This window comes from Pempheris klunzingeri, chromosome 5 (assembly GCF_042242105.1).
Source record: "Pempheris klunzingeri isolate RE-2024b chromosome 5, fPemKlu1.hap1, whole genome shotgun sequence".
Lineage (NCBI taxonomy): Eukaryota > Metazoa > Chordata > Actinopteri > Acropomatiformes > Pempheridae > Pempheris > Pempheris klunzingeri.
Genome location: NC_092016.1, coordinates 20,911,274 through 20,937,266, shown reverse-complemented (window position 1 = coordinate 20,937,266; position 25,993 = coordinate 20,911,274). Strand labels below are relative to the sequence as shown.

At 45.2% G+C, this 25,993-nt stretch overlaps 1 protein-coding gene across 1 annotated transcript in view; it reads right to left on the bottom strand.

Annotated features, from left to right (window-relative positions):
* Window positions 1–202: 202 nt before the first annotated feature.
* Window positions 203–25,993, bottom strand: part of cecr2 (CECR2 histone acetyl-lysine reader) — a 33,708-nt gene continuing 7,917 nt past the window's right edge. The window contains exons 2-19 of the mRNA XM_070830699.1: window positions 18,341–18,435; window positions 16,046–16,229; window positions 15,109–15,236; window positions 14,808–14,891; window positions 14,300–14,367; window positions 13,969–14,129; window positions 11,310–11,399; window positions 10,748–10,898; window positions 9,710–9,839; window positions 9,583–9,620; window positions 9,399–9,490; window positions 9,106–9,232; window positions 7,953–8,323; window positions 7,576–7,770; window positions 6,329–7,118; window positions 3,738–5,820; window positions 3,152–3,217; window positions 203–2,951 (exon numbers count right to left, since the gene is read on the bottom strand). Coding sequence (XP_070686800.1) covers window positions 3,166–3,217; window positions 3,738–5,820; window positions 6,329–7,118; window positions 7,576–7,770; window positions 7,953–8,323; window positions 9,106–9,232; window positions 9,399–9,490; window positions 9,583–9,620; window positions 9,710–9,839; window positions 10,748–10,898; window positions 11,310–11,399; window positions 13,969–14,129; window positions 14,300–14,367; window positions 14,808–14,891; window positions 15,109–15,236; window positions 16,046–16,229; window positions 18,341–18,435 — 4,839 coding nt within the window. The 3' untranslated portion in view covers window positions 203–2,951; window positions 3,152–3,165. The remainder of the gene's footprint in view (window positions 2,952–3,151; window positions 3,218–3,737; window positions 5,821–6,328; window positions 7,119–7,575; window positions 7,771–7,952; window positions 8,324–9,105; window positions 9,233–9,398; window positions 9,491–9,582; window positions 9,621–9,709; window positions 9,840–10,747; window positions 10,899–11,309; window positions 11,400–13,968; window positions 14,130–14,299; window positions 14,368–14,807; window positions 14,892–15,108; window positions 15,237–16,045; window positions 16,230–18,340; window positions 18,436–25,993) is intronic.

Here is a 25,993-nt window from a genome sequence, read left to right as displayed (position 1 = left end):
GTTTCTTTAGGGGATTGGAGACACATGTCCTGTTATTATGGAGAGACACACCCTTGTTTTATGTCTAGTAATCAGAGAACTATAGTTACAGGAGAGAAATCAACTGATGTGCTCTTATAGTGATGTGACCAGTGATCAACGGTGTATATTCTTTCCTAATGATATTTGTACATTGACTGTGACATAACAAACTTGTTCGAGAAAAGTTATTTATTTCTAAGAATTGTACAGTATAGAAAATACTCAATTCCATTTCCAAAATAATCTATGTCAGTCAGATAAGAACTTGTAAACGTCACTTAAAAATGAAACGCACAGGTCTTTTTTTCAATGCTACTGAGGTAAAAGACAACTGCTTCAAAACAACATCAAGGAGGGGAAAAAAGAAACATACACCACATTTATATTAAAACAAGTCCAAAAATGTACAAAAATTCTTGAAAGGGCAAATAAATATGATTCACATTTCATCACGTCTAAATGGGTTCCACTAGTGCAGAGAGATGACAGCAGAGAAAAAAAGTGAGGGTTGAACGCACACTTCCAATCATCTGGTGCCGATTCTACACACCAGAAACACACAAATATATACACACACACACACACACACACACAGGCACACACACACTCACAATACATCTGTACACCATAAGACAGTTTCACAACCTCATGGACCGTTTAAAATGGACACTGCCCGTCATCCTTAGACAGCACGAGTGAACACGCTACCTGCAAAGTGGCTCTATTGGGCCCACTAAATATGACACAGTTCCCTATTTTAACAAAATAGCAAATCAACCATGACAAGTCTTGTGTGACACAATTAGAAAATTGTCTCTCAGCTTCTAGCACGTTGCTACTCCAATCATCCTTCCTTAAATATGTCCTTACAAGGCCTTAGGTACCTATTACTAAGGAACTCCCCCTTTAATGCTGCCAAACTCTATGCTGGAATACTGCCTACTTTGTCTACTTTCACCAACCTGTAGGCAGGAAGGATTGCAATCTGTACAACTAAAGAGATCCACTTACAGAGTCCCAATTTAGACGTTTGATGTAATATCATACTCCGACGATGACATTAAAAAAACTGACAAAGTGCTGTCCCATTAAAACCATAGTGTGTAGTCAGCACCGTCATTTGACTCAGCCACCTGACGCATAAGATCTCCTCCCAAGATGGTTAAGATATCATAAGGCCATTTCTTTATCGGTTCTGTAAGCCTCAAAACAAAAAGTGAAGCTAAAATCATCAGATGACCCGCAGGAGAGGAAGTAGAGGGACTCTGTAGATACCGCTGGCTGGCTAAATGAGGTAGATTATGATCGTAATTGCGATGACAAATGGAGTGACATCAGATCAATGGGAATGTAGAATAACTGATGACAGTTAAAAAAGGAAAGGGCTTTGGGGGGAGAAGTCCAGTAGGTTGGCAGTGTGCGCAGCCAAGTATTGTTAAGGACGATGAATACGGACCCTTCACATGAGGTGGATTGATTTGCCACAGTTGCAGTCCAATTTTCCCTACGCTGCTCCTCCTTCAAATAATGCAGAAAAATACCCGTATATAGAAACTGTACACCCTGAGGATACGTTTAGTATTGATATGGGGGAGAGGAAGCACTCAAGAAGCAACCATGCAAAGGGGCAGAGTCGTGAACGCTACAAACTTGGGAGGTGGAATGCAACAAATGTCACACCTAAAAAGAGAAAGAGAAAAAAACCACAACAGCAGGATTTGATGTGCATATACCAGCTACGAGATCATGTCTGACAATTTAAGAATTTCCTCATGTGGGACAAGAGGTAAGGACGTATTCTCATACATATATGTGTTTGACTAAAAATAAGACTATCCAAGGCCACTCAAATCCAGGATGTCTAGTCTAACAAAATCCTTAGTGCATAACAGAGAGTTCAGTCGGATACAATTTGCGCCATCTTCGCCCGCCACTCCCTCTCTGCTAGTCAAAGACATTCTTAACAATGAAGGCAGCTTTGAAAGATGCATATACAGTGTGTTTACTCCAGGACTAGAGAAACACTGTTAGAGTTGGGGTGGAAATGAACAGTAACTGGGCCTTTTTCAGGACGGTTTATGCTTCAGACAAACGATCGGTGTTCGTGCCCTGTACCATGCAGCTGATCTGCTGCACACACCTTCTCGTCGACACATTCACTCATACATTCACAAAGGAAACCAAGGCAATCGCAAGGGGCCTGTGAGTTGACTGGGTTAGGGTGACAGTCTCATAGTACCTCCTTTTCTACACCTGAGTTTAAAGATATGGTTGGAACAGAAAATAGCAGTAAAAGCAACAGTCCCTCTCGTCTTCATCACAGTCGTCCTCAGTTCTGTCAGTAGATTAATGGCTCTATAAAGCACCGGGCAATGGGCAAGACAGGCAGGCTGTGTTCAGTGGCCTTTAATCCATTCATATTTCGAGTGCTCAAAGAGGAGAGGACTGTCCAGTGTTCTCGAAGGCAGTGCCTCCTGTGTTTGGCAGGTTGGCCTAGTGGTTAAAAAGGCTGCCCTTCTGCTGGAGGAAACTTGTTCGAACGCTCATGTTGGGAAACGACCACAATGGTGACGTGTCCTTGAGCAAGTCAGCGAATTGCTACCAGTTCCGCAGAGCTATACTACAGCGGTGCTCTGAGCTCTATGTCGAGAAGGGCAAGCGAAAAGAGAATCCTTCTCCAGGGCTCAATAACATTTCACAGTATTATTATCACCGTCGTAGTTAATACCAGCTGCCTGGGTGGATCTTCAAGTCCAGTGACGGGGAAAAAAAACAGAGCCAAAAGTGTTTGTCCAGTGTAAGAAAATCAGTAAGCGATGCGTGTGGAGCAAAGTGTTCCTCCTACAGCCTCCGTCAGCCCAGGCAGCATGCCCACATGTTCCTCTTTTTGGCTCATTGCTTTGTCCAGATGTTCTTTGATAATAACAGGCCTGAAACGAGAAGAATAGTTAGACATCTACAATTTGACCACATTTAGGACTGACTCACAACACGAATGACAGAGTCATGGTATCACTTCTGTGTCTTGGTCCCTTCAGAGGTGTTGCAGCCTCTTTGTGTTCTTAGGAATAAATACCTGGGGCACAAAGTTATAACATAATGTAATGTGTCAAAAATGCGATTCACTCACTGATATGGTTCTTGTCACACTCCTTGTTTACTGCCGGGGCCGCCTGGAGCAGCCACCATCTGTTGCCTGTGACCACAGAAAAACACATTAAATGAATGCTGTTAACATTGCTGCAAAAGCCTAAACACGTCAGCCTGCCACTGTTGTAGAACAGTCCACACAAAGCTGTGCTTCATAAATGCTGTGTTATTGTTGTCAAATCTGATACCAGTTTACCTACTTTGCCTCTGCAAAGAGTAATTACTTTCATTATTGGTTAACCTGCCATTTACTTTTACTGACTATTGATCATTTGATTAATAGAATGTCAGAAAATCTCCAGCATAGTTTCAGAGAGGTGACATGTCCAAATTGTTAGTTTTGTCTGTCTAACAAAATACATTTAATATGGTGGAATTATTATTAATTTGATTAATGGATATTTTGATTGGGACACAAAAAAGTAAGATAATAAAAAGTATATAGCTCAAATAAAAAAAAATACTGAGGATTGCATATAGTGATAGTGATATAGTGCATATAGGACAGTGACAATACTATAAGACTCCAAATTCTAAAACTACACAAGACTGGGTATTCCTTTTACCCTGGGTGTAGGAAGTGATCTGGTGCCAGGCCTCTCTGCTGAATCATCATGCCCTGGAAATGCCCTGCAGGCCGGGGGTGCCTGTACATGGCCATGCGTGTCTGACCTGGTGAGTAGGGCAGCTGCTGGGGGCGCTGCAGGGCCTCCATCAGGTGAGGGTGAGGTCTTTGGGCGGCATAGCATCCTGGATCTGGGTACGGCTGGCCAGGGTAAGGGGCTCTGTGGCCATTTCCACGGGCCTGAGACATCATGTGGGGTGGAGGAACGCCGCCTTGCTGCATCCCAGGGTGCACAGAACGAGGGTCGTACATGAATCCAGATGCCATGTGTGCAGCAGAGGCGGGATGGTGGTGGTGTTGAGGTGGCTGGGCGCTGCGCCGGCGGGCAGCAGCATTATGACTGTCAAGGTCCAAGATTTCCTTAGGGCTTTCAGGTCGCTCTGAGCTCTCCGTACGAGCCTGCTTTGCTGGGCTGCCGCCACTGCTGCTGCTTCCACTGGCCGGCTCCCTGCTTTCACACCTCCCCACCTCTGGGCCTCCTGGGTGCGGCCCTACTTCAGGCACAGGGCCAGGGGACACCATACTAGCACCACTGGAGCCTTCAGAGCCCAATGGTGACACACCGCTCTCCTTCAACTGGCCGTTGCCCCTGGCACTAGCTACAGGTACGTAGGCATTTGGCTGCATTGGTTGGCGAGGCTGATAATGAGACCGATGCCACTCCTCTGGAGGATAACTCCCTCTGCTGTTGGCCTGGTTATGGGCCTGAGCTTGGGGGTAGTAGTGTTGCTGCTGGTATTGATGAGGTGGGTACACGTTGGAGTGGGCATGAGGGTGCTGTTTGCCTGGCATGTGATAGGTGTAGGCAGCCGCTCCCTGCTGGTGATAAGTGGGGTGGTGAGCAGGATTGTGGAGGGGGTTAACGGCCTGGTTGTGATAAGGGTGGTGTGCAGATGGAGGCATGGGCCTGGTCATGTTTGTCTGACTATAGTATGAATGTGGATGGTTTCCCATATCATATGGACCCATGGCTCCATTTGCTTGGCCTTGGGAGTGGGGAGGCATGGCTGAATTGGGAGGTGCTGGCCCTCTCTGAGCCTGCAATCCTGGGTTACTACCCACCAGCTGGGTTTGATGGTGATTGGGGCTAAAAGCCTGCTGTTTATAAATATCATTTGGAGGCCCTGATTTCACCATGGTGTGCTGCGGAGGAACGGCACTGCCTTCTGTGTCCAGTCTACTTGTCGGCTCACTGGGTCTTTGTTCTCCATGGTCTGCTGGGCTTGGCTGGGAGGGTAACAGTGGGGTTGGATGACTGGGTGGTAATGAGGTGAGAGGGGCTGGTTGAGGGGGTACAGGCTGGGTTCCTTGCGTGGCAGTCTGTGGCATCCCGCGCATGGGACTGTTCTGTGTAGGCCGTGGAGAGATGTTTTGGGGGACATGATGAGGAGGTAGCAGAGAACTGTGTTGCTGTGTGTTCTGGGTCGTGTTCTGGGGAGAGCTCTGAGGGTGACATTGAGGAGGGGTACTCTGGGTTGCCTGAGGTTGCTGCTGTTTTTGGATGTTCTGCTGGTGTTCACTTTGCTGATGTGCATTCTCTTTTTGTGGCAAATCGCTCTCTGATATTTGCTGAGTGGAATTCTGAGATGGTGCAACATGCAGTGGTGTTACGTTCTGGTGAAGAAGTGCGGGGCTCTGAGGCTTTTGCTGCGGACTGTTCTGTGTATGCTGAGGGCGGCTGGGAGGAGTGGGATCAGTGGAGCTGCTACTTGTGTTGAGGTGGGATGAGGCAGTAGTGGCACGAATGTGTTGAGGGGAACAGTGGCTGGCAGAGTGTCTCTGGCCATCTATGTCCTGCTTGTGGCTCTCTGTTGAACTCTGTGGGAGCACTGGTCCAGATGGATTCTCCTGTGATCTGCCCGAGTTAGAGGCTGGGGGGCTCTGTATTCCCTCTGCTGCCCCAGTGTGGTGTCCTGTGGGGCTGGGGATGGACAGGTGCTCTTGGTGAACTGAAACAGTGTTTTTGTGTGATGAAGCTTCATTGGAAACACTGTTGGCAGCCATTTTGTTCTCTGATGCTGAGTCTGTTAACACACAGAATAACAGAAGGGAGGTTAGCACTGATTAGCTATTACAAGCGTATTATGTGCATTTTCTCAAAGAATATAAATACTAATCAGAGCAACCACTGGTGTTTGTCATTTTATACCATTTATCAAAACCAGTCAACTGAACAAAACAAAACCTCTGTTCTGTTTCATTCCTTTAAGGTGAAAATGTAAACACATTTGTAAGCTTGCTAGTGAAGCTTAACTGATGACATGCCAGCTCTTTTGTACCCTCAAAGCAACCAGCGAGAAATTTGACTAATGAATATTCAATTTGCCACTTACTGTGAAAAATAATTAAAATCAAATTGCAGAAAGCACTTGACACAGAAGAAGGGCAAAGATGGGGGCTGCACTGATTACCACATTGAGACACTACAGTCTAGAAAGAACATTTCTGTAGAAAAGGGCCAGACTGTGCTTGGGTTCCTTCATGCAGAATACACATGGCTAGTGAAATACTGAGAGAGAAGGTCAGGTCTACCTTTGGGCTGCATGTCTGTCTGTTGGGAGGGCTGGCTGTCTGGCCCATTGTCTCTAGCAGGACGCAGCAGCTGAACCTCAGGGGCAGGGGGAGGCTGCTGAGAGGGGTGAGCTGGGATGCTGCCAATTCCTGATGGGGGCCCAGGCTGCTGAAAGTTGCTCATGCGCTGATGAGGGGCACCAGCAGGGGGTCCAGAAGAGGCTGACAGCTGCTGCAGGGCCAGCATCTCTGGGCTTTCCAGCATGGAAGCCAAGCGTGTCCTGCCAGAGGAGTCTGGGTGAGGAACAGGGGGACGTGAGGACATGGGCCCTGGCGAGCTGACTGCTGCAGACATTTGATACTGGGCATTGGGAGGAGGGTGGGGGTACCCAGCAGCTTCCAGCCATGGTTTGTGCCCCACTGGAGGTGGGACTCCACCATAAGTAAAATTGTGCTGATTCACCATGTTGGGATCTTGCATGCGTATCCCATTGGGTCTTTCCTGGTGATTCATACCAGTCCACACGTTGGGTAGGCCCATACCAGGAGGCCTCATGCCTGGGTAGTTGTGCTGAGGTGGCCCTTCAGGCCCAGAGAATCTGTTGCCCATGGGGTACATGTTGTGGGGCTCAGGACGGTGGTGAGATGGGTACATGCTAGCTTCAGGAGGAGGTCCAGGCTGGAGGGCCACAGGACGTGGGCCCAGAGACGGGCCATGAGTTGGACCCATGTAGGCGTGCTGCTGCTGTTGGTTAGGATCCGGGCCCATTGGGTACCTGGGACCCATGTGATGTCCTTCAACCATGCGATGCTGGGGGAAAAAAATGTAAAATTCAAGTTAGGGGTTTTGATCAGTACTGTACAGTTCCTGTTCAGGGCATGGCCAGGCCGAATGTTTGGCCCCTGAAGTACTGCTTTGATCCTCAGCAATACACCTGCAAAGTGTGATGTCAATCAGTTCACAAGATATCCATAACGTTTCAATTTCACTTGACACAGCACTTCCCTGGGTTCCCAGCCATTCCCCCACCAACTGTGTAGTAGATTGGAGGGACGGTTGTTGAGAAAAGCAAAACACACATTCCTTCCTTTACAGTTAGATACCTGTTCATCAAGTCTGATTTACCAGCATCATGATACAAATTTGACAGCTAAACTTTCAGTAGACCACACACACACACACACACACAAAAAGGCAGTCTTTTGTTAAAGACTGTAACTTTAACATTGTTATAATTATGTTGAGTTGTGTTATTGGGTCTCTATACCTGTATGTTAAAGTTGTGAGGCAAGCGGTTTAAACCAGGGTCTCCATGCCTGGGAATGTGAGCTGGATAAGCAAAGCGGGGATCCATTGCCATTCTTTGGCCATACATGTGTGGACCATGAGGACCAGGGGGACCAGGGGGACCATGAGGACCATGAGGACCATGAGGGCCATGAGGGCCAGGGGGACGACGGAGCTGTTAAGATAATGGAGAGAATTCACGAGTTTTTCTCCTACGTTTCAGACAGAAATCAAGAGGAAAATCTTATTATAACTAGTTAAACTAAAGTAAGGGATGAGAGGGAAACAAAAGGTGCATAGTTTTTTAGAAATGTACAGAAACTTGTACAGATAAACAAGCAGTTATTCCGTAGATACCTGTTGCCCTAGGTGATACATGCCCCTGATGTCTCCTTCACGGATGTGTTGCTGACTTGGAGGCTGGCTGTGGGGGTGAAGGGGGCCATTTGACCAGTGAGGAGGAGGAGGTGGTCGTGCTGACTTGTTGTCCTCTTCCTTAGAGGGTGTGCCCCCCTGGGAGTTTCGTTTACGCTGGACCAGCTCTGTGGCCTTGATCAGACTTTCAGGTCCCAAATGTTTACTGCTACGATTGCGCTTTTTGTCCTTACGCTCCTTCTCTTCCCTCTCGATGTGGAATTCCTCATCTGTGTCGCCATCCTCTGATGGAAAGTGTTTTAATATCGCCCGGCTAAAGCACCGTTCTAGAGACTCCGCCATGATAGTGTACTCTGGGGAAAAGCACACATAAACATCAGCTATGCTCATGTGATAGACCACATACAAGTTCTTTAACACAACCACACCTTCTGCTCTCCAATACACATAAAGACATGCCTGTAGCACATCCTGTCATTTCAACTCAAATAATATCTGCTCATCTGCATGCAAGTCACCTTCTACCTTTCCTAAACACAATCATACACACGCTACCATAAACACCACCTCACTCCACCTCTCAGTCAATCCACTCAAACAACATGGATGCCATGTTCTCATAGACGCACACTTGCTCCTCTGTTCACAGCCCAGTGCTGGCCGCCTGACCAGGTCAGAGGGCATAAGTTGACCCCTGCTCCTCCAACCCCTACTCCTCCTCCTTCTCCACCCTGGGCCCCCTTGCCACTCTCCTCCCCCCTGTCCCTGGGGAGAGTATTCAGTTGGATGGATGGCTCCAGACAGGGGGCTTAGGGGCTGGAATGTTTCTCTGGCACTGCAGGGCTCAGATCCCCCTGAGCACTGGAGCACAGCTCAATCACTCCTCATTAATCACTGTCAAGGCTGCCCTGGCCCCGGCCCCAACACAGCACTAAGTTCGGCCCCCTTTCTTTCGCTCTCCATCCTACTCTCACCCTGACTCCCACCCCAAAGATTCATGTATGCACTCCTTCCTCACCACATGCACCAAGTGAAATGGATTTTGGCACATTAGTCTCATATTGAGGCCAAAATAAAAGAAAGCAGGACTTTTGGGGTGGAGCTGGTTTGTGTTTCTGCAACTGTGTTCATTTACCACTGTCTTCTCCATTGTACTCAGCGCAGTTTTCAAACATAAGCTTCACGTCGGCAACAAACTCCTCCTTAGCAACATATTCCCCATCGTTGAGCTTCTTTTCAATGGTGGACAGGTCCATGGGAGTCTGAGGGGATTGCAAGAACAATAACATTAAAACAATTAAAAACCTCTAGTAATACAATATTTGTGGATGAATACAGTAGTTAGGGTATGAGACACACACATATAATATCACACAAACAAAATTAACTCCTATTAACTGCCAGCTATCACTGATTTATCTTAAGTACCTTGATGAGCTCATGGTAATTGGGGGCATAGGAGTCATCCACGGGCTCCAAGAAAGGCCAAGCATCTTTATGGGCTTTCAAGGCCTCAAGCACTGTAGAATAGAGATTTGATCAGACATTAGAACAAATATGAAAGCAGGTTGAGACAAAGCAACAGCCTTGAGTAACAACTCAGCGAGCATACCTTTGTATAGAGCAGTGTAGTCATCATCAATTTCATAGCTGAAATGGTGAAAAATACAATACGTTACAAATGAACCTCGAGTCATTCAAATACAAGGTGATGAAGTCAAACATACAAAGCCTCTTACAATTCTTTATTCTTGCGTGTTCTGTGGACAGGAGAAGAAGGCTCCAGATTCAGGAGTTCAGGTGGCAGGTCTTTTCCTTCAGACAGCAGCCAGGCCTTCTCCTCTCGCATCTTCCGCCTCTTTGCTCGCTCTGAGAGACAACAATGAACACATGGGGCAATTAGAGGCACAAACAATAAAAAACAGCAGTCTCAGGAGGAGGCTGCAGGCAACCAATGTTTTAATTGCTTGAGTTACAGTTTAAATTGAACTTGCTGCCCAGTGAGGCTTGTAAGGAGAGTCAATGAAAACCAGGCCGTGGCCATCACAGACAGCAGCAGCACAGTAAGCAGAGAGAGGACGATTCGTCAGCCATCTTTTCTTAGGCCCAGTTGATCAAAAGAGCAGAGCAGAGCAAAGCGAGTGCATATGTATCGCTGCTTTATCTTTTAACATGAGAGGCCTGCCGGCCCCCCTGCCGCGTGGATTAAAGAGGTTTGAGGGTGGATTCCACATATGCAATCCACACACACAGAGCAGGCCAGGTCCTGCTGTTCATCTATAATACATTAATGAGGCTCCTCCACTGAAGCACAATCAGCAGTTCATTAACCCTTGACAGATGACATCAGAGGGAGGGAGAAAAAGAGAAGTGATCCTGTGATTAAAGGCCCTGAACATTCCCTCTCACAGTCTCTGTGTACTATACATAAATCACAAGGCTTCGAGTGCTGCTATGCTGCTGCAGAATTTTTGAGCCGTTAAGAGTCAAACCACAGCAATGGAGATGTGAAAAGTCTGTGTGTGGGGTGCCCTTCACAATCCATTCTGCCCATGATCCCTGATTTGGAAGAGGAGCAATCAAGCCGACTACCTGCTGCTGACAGGCTGCTGATGAAAGAATGTGAAATTGTTGATGCTCCTTGATATTTGACATTTAGCATTATGCTTGATTTTTATTTTGTAACCTTTCTGCATATACTAGCAGATGTATGTGAGCTCAAACACCGCACATCTTTTCATTTATGTTCCAGTCATCTATGTAGCCATCTGTCTTACCCTCTGCAGCTCTGATCTTCTCCATCTTTTCTCTCTGTTGTTCTTCCTGCAGAAGCCTTTCCTCTTCTCGTCGCTGCTCGGCCAGCAGGACCTGCCTGTCCAGCTCTTCATCCTTCCTCTTTTCCTCCTCTGCTATGGCCTTCAGATTGTCCTGAACACATACACAACAAGCCCATTAGTCTACACTGGACTCATGGAAGGAAAACTTGTAATGAATATGTGGAAGCTGAAAGTTGGATTCCTCTGACTATATCAATGTTGTGCATACAACACCAGGGATAATGTACACCTAAGCTACCTAAACATCTGGTATACCCAAACCCAAAAAAATACTGCTAGGAGGCAAACACCTCAATGAAGCAGAATGTTTTGTAGCAGCAAAACACAAAAAGTGCACACCATTTTGTGGATAGAAGTACTATTAAATTATAGAAAAATCACTACAGCTTGTGTTTGCAAATTTGATATTTTATGATGTCCAAGTGTCTTGAGAAATGTAGCTACTGCAGTAGAATACCTGCATCGAAAACACGCACACATGCATACAGACAGACACACCCACCTCATCCTCTTGGTTAATATGTTTTCCACAGAACCGTTGTGATGTCCGCACTGGGGTTGGGTCCAGTAGCTTCTGTTTCTGCTCCCGCTCCTGATGAAACAAGAGATGAAGTTCAGTTCAGCTCCTCAGAACCATTAAAGCACAACCCATAATCCAGACGCACATGAAAGGGCAATCCTGGAAAGTCCTAAACTTATTAATCGTTTTCTTATAAAAGTATAATTTCTATTATTTGATTTTTCCATTTACGATTGCAGCTTTTGTTTTCAATATTTCGGAATTGCATTTGTTGATATGCCTGTAATTTATACAACTGACAAATTACTGACAGAGTCTTCAATACATGAAGACAGACAACCACACACAAGCCAACACACTGACACGCCCTGGGGAGTTGTGTGCGAGTATTGAGAGGTCACACTGGCTCTGCTCTCCCCTCCCCCGGGTCCACCACTCTCTTCTGCTGCCTGCATTCCCCCACCCTTCCCTGAGGGTGGTAAACAAGCTTGGTAAAAAATAAATAAAATAAACTCAAACCCCATGTGTGCCACATGACTCGACTGATTGTATCTGATGACTGGCTCCAGAGAAGAAGTGGAGGGGGTAGCGCTTATTCTGCAGCATGCATCTTGAAAATACGGTCTACAATCTGCACTCGAATCCACAACAATGACACATCAGTGATCCAGATGCAGCAAACACTAAAGGAGGGAAACACCAGCCAAGAGAGAGCTTTTAGCAGATTCCTTGAAGGCCTTCAGTTCGTCAGGGAAGCTGGACAGTGAATAACTGAACACGGCACAGTGAACAGCACTGAGGGGTGTCACAGACGAGCTTTGGCCACCCATAAAACAACCATGAAAGGCATAAAAATGCATTAGTAGCTGCCCGAAGCCTGTGTGCTGTATGTGTGCAGGTGAGGAGGCAAAAGGAGGAGGAAGATGTGAGTGAGGCAGAGAAAAGAAAGGAAGAGAGGGGAAAGAAAGTGACAGAGGGGAAAAAGACAGATATTCACAATCTGATCTTTAGTGCCTTACGCAACTATTCTGTCCCCACTCCATCTCTGCCTTGTCTTAGTGAGAAGCACTGACGTATCCTGAGGCTCCACAATTCCTCCATACATTACCACTAGCACTAAACTGCCGCACCCCCCCCATCCATCCAACACACACAAGATGGAGTGCCTCTGGTGTCACCACTTAGAGAGGTCGAGAGAATCCTGCAGCACAGCAGAGCTGTCATTCAAGAGGCTCCATCCAGCCTCAAGGTGAGTTCCTGCCTGCTGTCAGTGCCCCATGAAATGGCTACTGACAGCAGCCTGAGACACATGGAGGGAAGGATTCAAGAGGCTACACACACTGTGGCTTTGACATGCTTGTATACACACACCCACATAAAGACAGATACATTTATGTAAAGCATATACACTTGTTAAATAGTTGGATGTTGTTCGGAAATTTTTAAAGACATTACTTTGGGCTCTGGGAAATTTGTCCTTTACTAAAGACCATATAATGCAGATTCTAATGCACTACAGTGGGATTTCATGCTTAAAAAAAAAAAAAATCAAAACTGAATGAATACAACAACCAATGGCAAAAGTAACCACGATGCTCCTCTACTCCTGGCCACAGCAATGCTTCACCAATCTTCAGCAGGGAGTAAAGCTATAGGAAGAGGGTCCCCTTGAATGTCATATATAATGGGAGCATGAGTAGCACAGCTGATGAAGGACAAGACCACATTCATCCACTGACCGTCTGTGATAAGTGACTGCCAACATCAAACTGCCAGCAGGACTCTTTACTTCACTGCTGATGATGATGGAGAAAGGCTGAGGGGGTTTCTATAGCAACAGTCAGAGCTGGTTATATATCACAGGAGTGGAAAGAGCTCAACCATCTTTATACAAACAGGTAGGATTAAAAACAGGGGTCTTGCTGTATGACCAAAATTAATCCCATTGTAAGATATAGACATGCGCTGGATGGAAAATCAAGTGGGTACTGCTGGCTTTGACTCATGGTATGGCCAAGCCTATAGAGGGTGACAGCAGAAGGGGTGCCCTCAGTTTGCCAGTCTTAGCGTTGTTTTCAGCAATCAGGTTCAAGTTAAGGGCCCGGGGGCAAACTTCATTACCAAGCTGGTGTGTTTGGTAATGACTAGTGAAAGGGCTTACTTGTGGTGATAAACCCAAGAGCTATTATGACCCAGCACTCCAACATGCTAAAAGATTAGTCCATACATTCTTCCTTCCCCCTAATACAAACACTAATCGCATAGTAACTAAAATAATGATTTACTTAAATTAAGTTACAACAGGTAAGTAGCAGTGCACAAGGTTTTTGTACAGTACCACCGAAGGGCCTCTGAAATTACATAAAGAAAAAGTTAAAATGAGAATAGATTACGATTAAGTTAGGATTTGTGACAACAGATGCTGCCATCATCACGACAGACTAGACAGCTGTGACCTATGAAGCAAAAATTCAATTTGTAATTTTTGGTAGTAGCACTGGTACATCTGCCATGGTTGGCCCTGCTGTTTATGAGCTGGTGTTTAGTCATTTCACTCTAGGTAGTTGCTGACAAATTCTAAATGACACTTTGAAATGCTGTAATGGGAACCAATTGCAGTTGTGTGTCTCTGGTGTCCAACCTTGTGCTCAATCATGCTGCTGATCTCAGGCAGGAAGTTCTGGCTGATGACACGGTAAAGGTGGCGGTCCTGTGGGGAGGTTTTGTCCTTGATGCTTTCTGCCAGACTGACCCATTGTTCCTCTGTATCGCACACAAGGGACCAAGTGCCTCGCTTACGGCCTGGTAGAAGCAAAGACCAGAGACATTGGCTTATTTTGTCTAGGGGTGATTCGTAGAGAGAATTAGATCAGTGAAACTTCAGTCAGAGCTTAAATAAAGCACAAATAAACAGACTCCTCAGTGCAGTCAACATGACAGAGAAGTTGCTTATGTTCATGAGATCCTTTTACCTGTGCTGGGGCAGAGATCATCAACCCCGTTTTCTGTCTTCACTTCTGTCACTTCACTTTCCACCTCACTGAAAGGTGAAAACATCAGAGAATTATTTTAAAAGAAATTTCAGAATAATCCAAAACAATCTTAAAAAGAACAGAGCGATTAAAACCAGATGAAGATGCAATAATTCTGAGAGCAACTGCCCTGCACTTTGTAAATTAACTTATGTATCTGTAACTATTAGGCTTTTTGTATTTTAGATTAGACTCTGGACAACTGGAAGAATATCTCAGTGGCACCAGGAGGTATTTTCAGTTCTTCCTTCTGTACAGTACAATCTAAACCCTCTCTGCACTCACAGTCCACATGGCCAACATCTATGGCATCTCCTGTGACAGTTTAACTGCATTTTTGTTTTGACCTTAGCTGTACATCTATGCAACACGTGCACAACTACACGTGCCAGCATTTTTTCTGCAAAGTGCTGTTGGCACTGACAACAAACAAAAATGTTTTTCTAACCTCAGTTGAGGGTCTTCCAGTTTTTTCTTCTTTGGTGGTCTTCCTCTTTTCTTTTTCTCTGGTAGCATTAGTTCTGTGGCTTCACTGTTGGAACACAACATGAAGTAGGAAAGAGCGCTTTAAAATTATAGCCCTTTAACATGGGTAATTAGCAATGGGAGACCTCTATAATTAACCTTTAACAGGCCAGTAAACGAGTGTCAAACTACTATTAAGAATCCAACGCTAACCACATGAACAAGTTAACCCCAGACATACCACTGACATACGATTTACTCGTGGTGTACTGTAACTTATTTACCTGATCTTCTCTGCTTTCCTCTGGACTGGCTCTTCTTTGTACATACGAGTGCCATAAAAGTACCAGTAGAGGGCTCCATTTCCATCCTGCCCCAGCGGTTCCACCCTCAGGCTGTCTGCATCCAGTCCCTGTTGGGGGTTGGGAGTGGGGGTGGGGACATAACATTTATCAAGTTGTGTGTAGGACTGTGTTTTCAAATCATTAGTGGGTGATGTCATTCAGTCCTTTGAGCCTACAGGGCCGTGAATCATACACACACATGAGGCGATCACGGTATCTTACCGAGTGCATTCATAAATTCAACTTGATAAATCATTTTTAAAAATCTTATCTCATGAGGAAATATAGTAGAGGTAATTTAAAAAAAATGGTATACAGCATGAGGGTAAAAATGTCAGGCAGTAGTTTAATGTACATTCTGGTCTAATTAATAATACCCTGAGAGGTTATCTTTGTTGGATGTAATAAAAAGATACATTACTTGTAAATTCAGTTGGACTGCTAACATTCTGTTATAAATGTAAACGCTCCTCTTCAGGCCACAGTAAAACACTCCAGTAGTGTTATTATATGATTACAATAAATTCCTTAGGGTGCTTTAAAATTCCACAACCACTTTTGAGTTAAAGTGCGCTCAAGTGTTTTGACCTTGTATAAAAACCATTATGATTTATGCAGTACCGGGTTTTTCAGTGTACTAAACATAAGCCGAACACCACCATATTTCTGTGGTTACACAATTAATAATAATATGGCTTCGCTGGTGTTTTTGTAAAACCGTGAACCCCAGTGTCACTGTCCACAACCACAAAATACAGTTATGAGAAAAAATAAAACCTCATAACTTAGTACAATGCATAAAACTAGCTTTGAACGAACCGCAAGCATGAACACAAACATGTCCAGACTTTTATAGCTGATCCTCATGGCTGTGTACCTTAAGCAGGTCAAAGACATCAGCAGCATCCAGACGGTAGTCACACAGCCGGTGCAGCAGTTCCACCTGAGTGCGAGGGGGCAGATTCTCAAAGGGGCCCTCTCGAAGTGGGTTTGGCTTCCCTTCTTCCAGTTCCCAGCGGTAGCTGATGATATCTTCCAGGTAGCTGCTGAACGCCTGGGGGCTAAAGGGAACAGAGGCAGAGTGAGCGGTTCTGTATGTTTTTCATACTGAGTAGGTGAGGCCGGACTATGTGAGTTATGATTTCCAATGCCTGACTTGTGTCCTGAGGTTTATTGTATGCTTTGTTTTGAGGCAATTGCTGTTTCCTCAGTTTGTTTTGTACCTGATGGTTAGTTGGATTTAGGTTGGCTAATTAACTGTAGAGTGTATTTAAAAGATGCTTGCAAACCTATATAAATAAAGCCGGACTACAACAGTGCTTTAGCTCCCAAGACAGATAAGTGGTCAGTTAAAGCCCCTCAGATTTTGAATTCAAGACTCATTAATAGATATTGAAGGAACATAATTATGTAACTACAAATTAAAATGTTTAAAAACTCTCATATGATGCTTATTAGAACCAATAATAAAAACAAACCAGACTGAAGGCTTTTTTGGTCCACTGAGATCTGTCAGTATGGATAAATGCAACCAATTCAATTGCAAATGCTGTGTGCTATTTGTAAAGCTAACGCCAATGCATAGCTTAAGAACCAAACAAAGTTCAAACTACCATAGTGGCTGGTGAGACAGAGGAGGTGGGGCTGAAGAAAAAAAAAAAGGACTAGTTTCTTTGAATGGAGACAGGGGTTGTATCTCTGCTATGAGGTTGAGCTGGTAAATAAATGTTGGTTCCGGTTCAGGTTTAGCCGATTAATCTGCACCTTTCAGTTCCAGCTAAGATGAACAGAACAAGGGCTTGGGGCAGGGGTGAGCATCTATGCAACGACGCAGAGAAAGACGGACAGAAAAAATGGCTTATCTTGAAAGAGCAGTGTGCACTTTTCACACAGCTGCAGGCTGCCCCCTCCTCACTAGCCCATCTCTCTCCTGCTTTCTGTCCCTCGCGCTCTCTCCAGCATCCTCCCTCCCTCCTTTCCCCCGCTCCGGCAGAGCGTTTAACACGTGCGGATGAAAAGGGCAGCTCTGTGAAAGGCCAGTGCTGAGCAGCCACCCCCAGGATGCCAGCGCCTGTCTAGTCCAATAAAGCAGGTTGTCCTCCTGTTACCGGTTGCCTGGGTGGAAAAACTGGATCATTCCTGCCTCTCTGCTTATCGGTTCACTGGTACTATGCTACTTTCTAATGATGGGCTGGAGTAGGAGGTGTATGAAGGGGGAAGCCCCATGAGAGATTAAGCATATTTGTGGATTGGAATAAAAACCCCTCCTGCATACTCACTTTCTCTCATCATTTGATCACAATGGAGAGAAAGGTTTCGGTGGCTATGCTGCTGTCGTACAGAGCCGTGGTAATAGAGCATGATTTCACCACAGATTGTAAGTCACCATATGGTGAGTAAATTCTGACTCCTCAGCGACTCATTGTGCCGGTGACTCAGACTTCCTCTGAAGGCTCCTGGGTGAAATGACTCATATAAAGTAGACGGAAATACTGTATTTATTTTGGCAGCTAATTCAAACAAATTAATAATGCAGGAAATGCTTCCACTCTTCTAGTACTGGCAGGGTATAGATACAACCTTGCTTATGTGTTGGTTCAACAAACATTTTAAATTAGATGTTAATTCAAATGTTCCTTTAACTATTTTATAGCAAAGTTCTTCTATGGCTGCTTATGTATAGACAACATTTAGAACTTTTCATTTGTTACATGAAAAACAGATTTTATAGAGAAGAAAATGTTTATATTTCTAAAAGGAAGATATCAAAGCACGTTTTTCCTGCTTCTTTTAGCGCACTTACTGATTATTATCCATCTGGAGTTCTGGTGCATGAACCGTCATATTTACTGTTTGAACTTTCTTACTGTACTGAATCCGGACCATGACCGTAAACTCAGGTTTGTATAGACTGAATTGTGAACTTAACATACCTCTATACCACTTGACTTCAGAGCCATTTGCAACTTGTCAACTGTTGTGGTTGCTGTTTAAAATACTTATGTTTCAAGTTTCCTACAACTTCTACAAGTACAACTCCTTCGACCATGACTTAAAAACCTCGTCCATCTGTTGTGGATTGCCATTAAAAATAACAGACTTTAAGTTGAAGTGACATTGGTTTCAACAGCGTTTCCCAATATACCACATTATTTTCTCATTTTCTACTTACGAGATGTCATTGCGCTGGTAGCATCCCTGCAACAGACAAGCAATGAGGTCCCCGAGGAAGTCCAAGTCCTGCTCTGACAGGGCTTTCTCCAGCTCCTGGACACACACAAAATGAGACAGAAGGGTCAATGCACAAATGAACACAGAACTCTGCAAGTACTTGTACTAAGCAGACCAGAGAAATCAGTACAAAGGCACAAAGTCACAGATATAACACATTACTTAAGTTAAGGTGCACAATGACATAACCAGAGGAGTTTCTAAGGTAAAGGCATCATGAGCAAAGCACAGGTAGCTGATGTATCCAAACAATCATCATATAGAGAGAAAAGAGAAAAAGTCATATCTCAGCTGAGAGGTGAAGTCTCAAAAGCAAATCATTATTGTATTAGTGGGTTTTCAGCATATGTGTTGGCATCAGTGTAAGGTAAACTGGCAGAGGTAGACCGCAGGAGGGATGTTTGGAATTTGCAAGTTGTCTGATTTGGGCTCCTTGGTTTGCCAGTGGTTGTTTGGCTGAAGCTGAGGTTCAAGTTCAGCCATGACCCCTCTCCTGCCTGGCATTGTGTTCCAGCCATTGAGGTTTTATGAAGCGGCAGTAACCAGCAGAGCAAACTCTAAAAGACCTGAAAGCACCAAGGAGAGATGGCAGGCAGCAGGGGCCTAGAGCTGCAACACAGCCATGCCCCCTCCTCTCCTCCACTGACCAACCAAGACACAGCACCCCACACAGCTTCCCAGCATGCACTGCTCTCCCCAATGATACCCCAAAGGCTCTGGAGTAGAACAGGAGGGGAGAGAAGGAACAGGAGGCTGAGAGGGCAGAAATGCAAATGCAAAGTGCTCTGTCAGCCAAGTGTCCATTTCGCTTAAAGCCCCCTTTCGCAGGATGCAAAGCAGCCCCCTTCAGGCTGAAGCCCAACCCCGTCACTCTTCAGAGGAAGAGAAAAAAACAACAACATCATGACTGACTGCAGCTGACCACTCCTTACCCCTCCTGGTCCTTGCTCTCACGCTAACAACAGATGCTCTATCTGTGTCACTCTCTCTCATAAACGTTCATAAAAGTACTACTGCAGTTTCAAGAGGGGGGAAAAATGGTCCAAAATTATCTCAAGGATGAGGAGGCATGTTTAATTACTGTGTGCTCACTCGTCTCTTCCAGTCTGCCTCTCTCTAGAGGAACCTAGCCGAGCTCAGGGGTCAGCAAAGGTCAGCGTACACACCTCCTGGCCATGGAGGACGACGGAAGCCAGGAGCCAACAAGTCAGTGCGATGAAAAACAGAAGAGGAGGGGAGCGGCAGACAGGAGGTTGAGAGAGAAGTTGAAAAACAGGATAAGATTAATGCCTCTGCTTGAGGTTAGAAAAAGTAAAGAGTATGACGGGAAAAGTCAGCCGGCTTCTGACTCAAGCTGCTATGGAAACATACCAGGTGAGCAGGTTTGATGACAGGAGATACAAATCAGCTACGTCACATGACTCGAAGGAAGAACAGTTCGTCAAGTTTTATGAGTGACAAATGAGACTAATAACTAATAACAATTCATTCAACAACAGGACTTAAACAGGAGGTGGAGAGAGAGAGATGTGCAAGCACATAAAGACAAGATAACTGAGGCAACATTAAGGTTTACAGTTGCAATAACAGGGGATCTGAAGATAGTCCAGCCACAGGTAGTGAATGCAGCCCTCGTGCTGGCTGCCAACCTGCACCACAATGGCATGGCAACCTTTTTATATTCAGAGAAAACAACCAAATATGTAAAGAAACTTAGTATTTGGGTGGGTTGAGTGGTCAGTACAAAAGGTTTTAGACACCACTTTAATTAGAGTGGCCATTGCTGCACTATTCCTTGTGTAAACCTTGTGTGCACGCTTGTGTTTGTGCAGAGCTTTGACAACAAAGAGACAGAGTTCTGCAGCTGGATAACATACGTACATATGAACAAGTCAGTCATAGCCAGGCCCTCTGATCATGAGAGGGTAGAAAGACAACTGAGCATCTCTGTGTGTATAAACGCATGTGCAGAGGATGCCAAGAGATCTTGTGTCACGCTCCCTTCCACTTCCTGGTCTTCTGTCAGGCAGCCTCTGGGCCAGAGTGAGCCCATCCATCAGACACAGACCGCACTTTGATCACACTTCGAAAAAGCTGGGGCCCAGGGTCGGGGGAAGAGCACTGAGTGGAGTACAGCACAGCAGAGTGGAGGGCTTGCTACACCCCCTGGATTAACACCACTCGGCTCCACCTTTGAAGTGACACACGGCATCTCAGATGGCAGAGGGATGTGGAATTAATGTGGTGTGCGTGCCCTTTCTTCAGCCATCCATCCAGCCGGCCGGCCGGTCCCTCTATGGCCTGGTGCTAACAAACACTCAGCTTGATGAGAGGCTGCAAGGGACAGTCTGCTGCAGCTGGACCTGTCCTGTGGGAACCTTTATCCTCTATTAGCACACGCACACAAAAAGTAGTAACCAAACTACCACGCGACAAGGACACAACCCACAACCTTTGGTAAACATAGACAACAACAGCTAAAACACACACTTCTGCCAACATTCATTAACACACGTCTTGATGGAATAAACGCAGTGCAGTACTTTGGCTGCTCCACATTAATGATCAATGGGACTCAAAGATAAGAGAGCTGAATAAGTGATAAGCTATAACGAGTATAAATCATAGAGCTAAACTGTCAGATTTATCACTAAGCTACTGGAGTGAACAAAACCGGCTATTCGCATTCAGACAACGGGACAAAGACTAGAGGGTGAGTCAAAGCTTAGTCAAAAGGTGTGTCATCACCACGGCCCCTCTGCAGGCCTGGCCTGGCTTGCAATCAGCAATTCACCCTGAAGGTATTTGCCACTTCTCTCACCCGACTCCCCTGCTGTTTCTCTCTCTTTGCTTCTCTCACTGGCTTAACTACTTCTTCCTCTCTTCCACACCATTTTCCTCCCCGTCCTGCTGCCCAGTGTCGAGAAGGGCCTCTGAGGCATTCTATTATTCCCCTGACAACAGCCTTGGTCCACTCTCCACCCCACTCTTTTCCTCTCTCTGTCGTCCTTATCTCTCCTCTTCCTCCACACATTGTCTCCACTCCAGCCAGTTGCTGGCTCCACCGGACGGCGCACACTGCTTACAGTAAAGAGAATGTGATTGGCAGTAATTCACCCAAAAATTATTTTTTAGTATGATGGGAAAAACAAGCAGAGTCCAGACTGATAACAATTGTTTGAGGCACTGTTCCACCTATCCAGCTCTTCAATTGAAAATAGTGGCCAACAGTGCAAGAAGTAACACCTGTGGTGTTAACACAGCTTGCCACTTGTCCTCTTCTCTCTCTCTCACACGGTCCTGTCACACCTAATGTAACACCTAAGATTAACAGAATAAAATGCCTGAATTTTCCCAGTAACAAGGTAGCAGCTTTTGTCATCCACACAAGCAATGCCTCAATATCAACGTAACCCTCCCTATGTGTGATGTGTTCATATCTATAATGCTAAAGTACACAGGTGTTATGTTCAAAAAAATGCCTGTATGGAACTTAAGCTGGATTTATACAAGAGGTTAACAGGAGTCTCAAACATACACGTTCATACACATGCAGTGAAGATTTTTATTTCTAGATTTATATTACATTTTACTCGTAGATAATAACCCTGCAACACTAGATGGGTGTATCATGCATGCTGTATTGTGCTTTGTTTATATTCCCCACAGTAACTGTGTATTCTTCTCTATTCTTTCATTCAATTGTGAAATGACTGATGGTGGGAAGGCCCAATTCATTTCATTACTGAATACAAAACTATTCTGCGCAGTCCCCAAATTAACATTGATTTATTCACTGAGATAGAAAGTGGAGATTGCAGCGAGAAGGGGGTTTACAGCAGAAATGGCTTTGCACCTGTTTACTCTTACCAAATGCCTAATCATGTAATATACAGTGGGTAGGTTGTGTTATGGGTGTAGAGGATCTGAAGTCAATCTCGTGCAGAGAAACATAAAAAGACATCTTTTTTTGTCCCTTTAGGCACTCCAGCTACACCAAGCTGCCATTGTTGACCTTCTTCATAACGTTGGTTAAACGTCTGTTGGATGCTTCGTTGAAGGCCTGACTTGGAGGCTAAGCATCTTTATAAACAGGGATGGAAATTATTCACTGATTTTGAGTGTAAAGAAGAAAAGAAAGACATATAGAAAAGCGTGCGTCACAAGCAAGAGGAGGAGCATGTGTATCGACAAAAGAAAGGACATGAAACCAATACAACTCTTTCTTAGTTCTGATTCAATGTAATTCTGTGTGGTTCTATGGTTTAAGTTTAAGGTGACAACCAGAGATTTAACTTGTGACGGCTGTCTCATAAGAATGGGTCCAAAATGGGTCAAACGTGCATTCAGCAATAGTGCATCATTCTCACATCTGCTGTATGAAAGGGGTTTAATGATCCAAAGCTAAAGATGAGTCTTCCCTAGTGGGACAAAACTCTTGGTCTCTGATACGAAGAACAGGATGGTAAATGTTAGGAGAGATGAATCAACTGAGAGCAGGAGACGACCAGACTTTTTAAAAGGAAAGGAGACATCAAGGCTGAACTGACTTCAAGGCAGAACAAACCATCTGCATTTGGAGATAAAAGTCAAATGTGCTTTTCTCAGTGGACACTGATGGCTCCATCATGTGTAGAAATTCATATCTGTAGAGAGAGGAGAAAAAAAAGATAGAATGCGTGCATGTGTGTCTGGCCGATGCAAGCCACGAGAGATAGGAAGAGAAAAAGAGAGAGAGGGGGTCGTGATAAGCAGAGCAGCAGCGTTTGTATCAGCGGTTCCAAGGTTGTGGCACATCCACAGAGCCTGTAGTATCAGGGGGTTGGCCTCTCTGGCTACGCTCACAGCAGACACTTTCCATGCCACTGCCGTTAACAGCTCCTCTGGGGTCTATATCACCAACAGTTGGAGGACGTGTGCACAGCTAGCTGGAGGGGGAAGGGAGGCCTGTTTGTTGTGAAAAGGGCTCCTTCTCTTTTCCTCCTTTGCTTCTTCCTCCCCCACTCCCCACCCACTTTCATCTCATACATGGTTCCTCCAGGAGCCATCATCTGACAACACCCTCCTCCCCCACACGTAACCACCTCCTGCCACATGACAAACATGCACACACAGCCATAACACCACAGGAAAACGCCCTCGCATCCTGAGGATGTACCGTTCATCTGATCATCAGAAGAAAGCATCAACATCTTTGAGTTGCTGCCAGAGACATCTGAGTGACAGATCAAAACAACAACTTGTTGGCTGATTTGCCTGCATAGTCGGTCTTGATTTACAACACCTGCCTTGGCCTTATTTTGACACATTCAAACAATTAGAGAGCCTCCGAGCGAGGACACCATTTGTTCATGAAAATATGTGAACAGGAAGAATGCCTACAGGTTGTTCTCAAAGAACTGCGCTACCATGTGGGTCACTGACAAACACTAAATATAGCCCGTGCACCACACAACTGTAAGGTCAGTTTCCACTTTCAGCTGGGCTTTATTACAGCGTCAGTGTCAGGGCCAGGTGGGACAGGTGGCTGGGTTGTATGAAGGAGGACAGACTGTGGACAGATCCTTCCTGAGAAAAGCTCTCTCCAGACAGATGAGACCCTTTGCCTAGCTCGTTGACTCTGTGGGCTGTGTGAAGATCATTAAGCACAGGAGATGGGAGGCCACCCAGTGCAGCCCAGCGCCTCTCATACTTCCACTGCCAGCTCTGAGGAAACCACATCATCAACTTCCCTATATAAAATGGAGCTTCCTGCTTCAGTTGACATCCCAGTGGTCCCATTCTGACTACATAAACATGCATCTGTATAGACGTGTGCGGCCACCCACACACATCACTGCTGGCCCAGAGGAGAAAAATAGTCCCTGACCAGTGTGGTTGTTGACAACGGAGGGAAGAGTCTTAAAATGGAGAAAACAACATGAAGCAGATGGCTTGCAGCCTTGGAGTCAAAAACACAGGCTTGAGGAGGAATTGCCACATAACAGGAGAGGAAAAGAAGCCAGACAAAAGTAGCCTTTAGAGAAAATGTTTAACTCTGACATGATAAGTGGCACACTAAAAACAAAAGTGTGTCACTTTCCAAAATGAAAGTGACAGTTTGGAAAAACTGTTCAGTGGCAAAGATTCCTAAATGTTGTGACATACTGAGCAAACCGGTGGCGCAGGGGCAGCAACACCTCTGACTTCATAGTGAGTTCAGGCAAACACATCTGGCTGCGTCTGCAGGTAGAACAACCAGCACTAGTGACTAATACATACATTTTTTTCCCAGTATGTCAAACGGGCATCAGAGTAAGTACACTGTATCCTGAAACTGTATGCTGAGAACTGGTTGTAGTGTTTACATGACATAGTACAATGACTACAGTCACATATTCAAAATATTTAAATTTTGGCCTTTGGCAGTTGGAGACACTATTGCGGCTATTTTGCATCTTTGCATCGAAATAGGCTTCTATTTTCTCCACCTGTAACAGACTTGTTTGACTGTACGCAAACAGTCTCTCTGTCATTCCCTCGACAACCCCCTTGAAAAGGTATTTGCACATACCCAAAAACCTGCTGACATCCAGGTCTTTCAAAAGTAGGTGTTATTCTCTTTTGCAACAAGAAATGTGTGCATTTTTTGGGCATGCATCTCTATCCGAGCCTTACAAACTGTTAGCTGACCGTAAACAGGCAAGAGGTCGTGCATCTGCAAACTGCAGTAAAAAACCCAACTGAGACGCACATTCCATAAGCTATGCATGTCAAAAAAAAAAAAAAAAAAGTTCCTAAAATAATATCAGCATATCCCATGTCATACACATCAAATAAACGTGGCCAGTATTGGGTCTTGTTGGCTCAATTTCTTTGAAGTCAGCCTCATGTATCAAGGTCCTGACATTCCCAAACAACAGTGCAATAGCTTCAAAGGAACTTACGCCACGTTTATATCGATATGAGCCCTGCATGAAAAAAAAGCTCAGCCCTCTAATTGATTTGAGCAAGACCCCTCTTTTGATGCAACAGGGGTGCCAATGCAGAGGGCTGTAGCAAAAGTGAACCAGGCTCAACTTGTTGCAACATCTGGTACTGCACTGCGTCGGCTAATCAAATACATTCAGGTGTACATTCCAGGTAGATGATGTCAGATCAATGCCACATTTATCAGGCAACACCGGATCAAAGATATGATTGTAACCTTGATAATCAATAACTGTTTGGGTGAATAATGACCCTGCAGACTCATGAAATGCATTCAAAATAGCATCCTGGATTGTATTTAACCGTGTCACCATAAATAATTTCACTTTTTAAAAGCAGGGCTGTTTTCGGTCTTAATACTCACTCAGGCCTAATATTTACACGTCACACTGTCATAAGTCTGACAGTAAAATCAACAGGTGGGGAGCAGCTGACATATAGCACGTCAATATTTTGAAGACAAATTGCCTAGAGATACATTGGCTTTGGGAATGCTCAGAGTGTGCCAACCAGACATCTTTATTTCAGCCTGCGGCCCCCTGCAATCCATGTGGTCGGCCGATTGTGTGCCAGTCTGCGGCCCAGTAAACCCTCACCCCTCCTATGCGTCTTTCATTTCCAATGC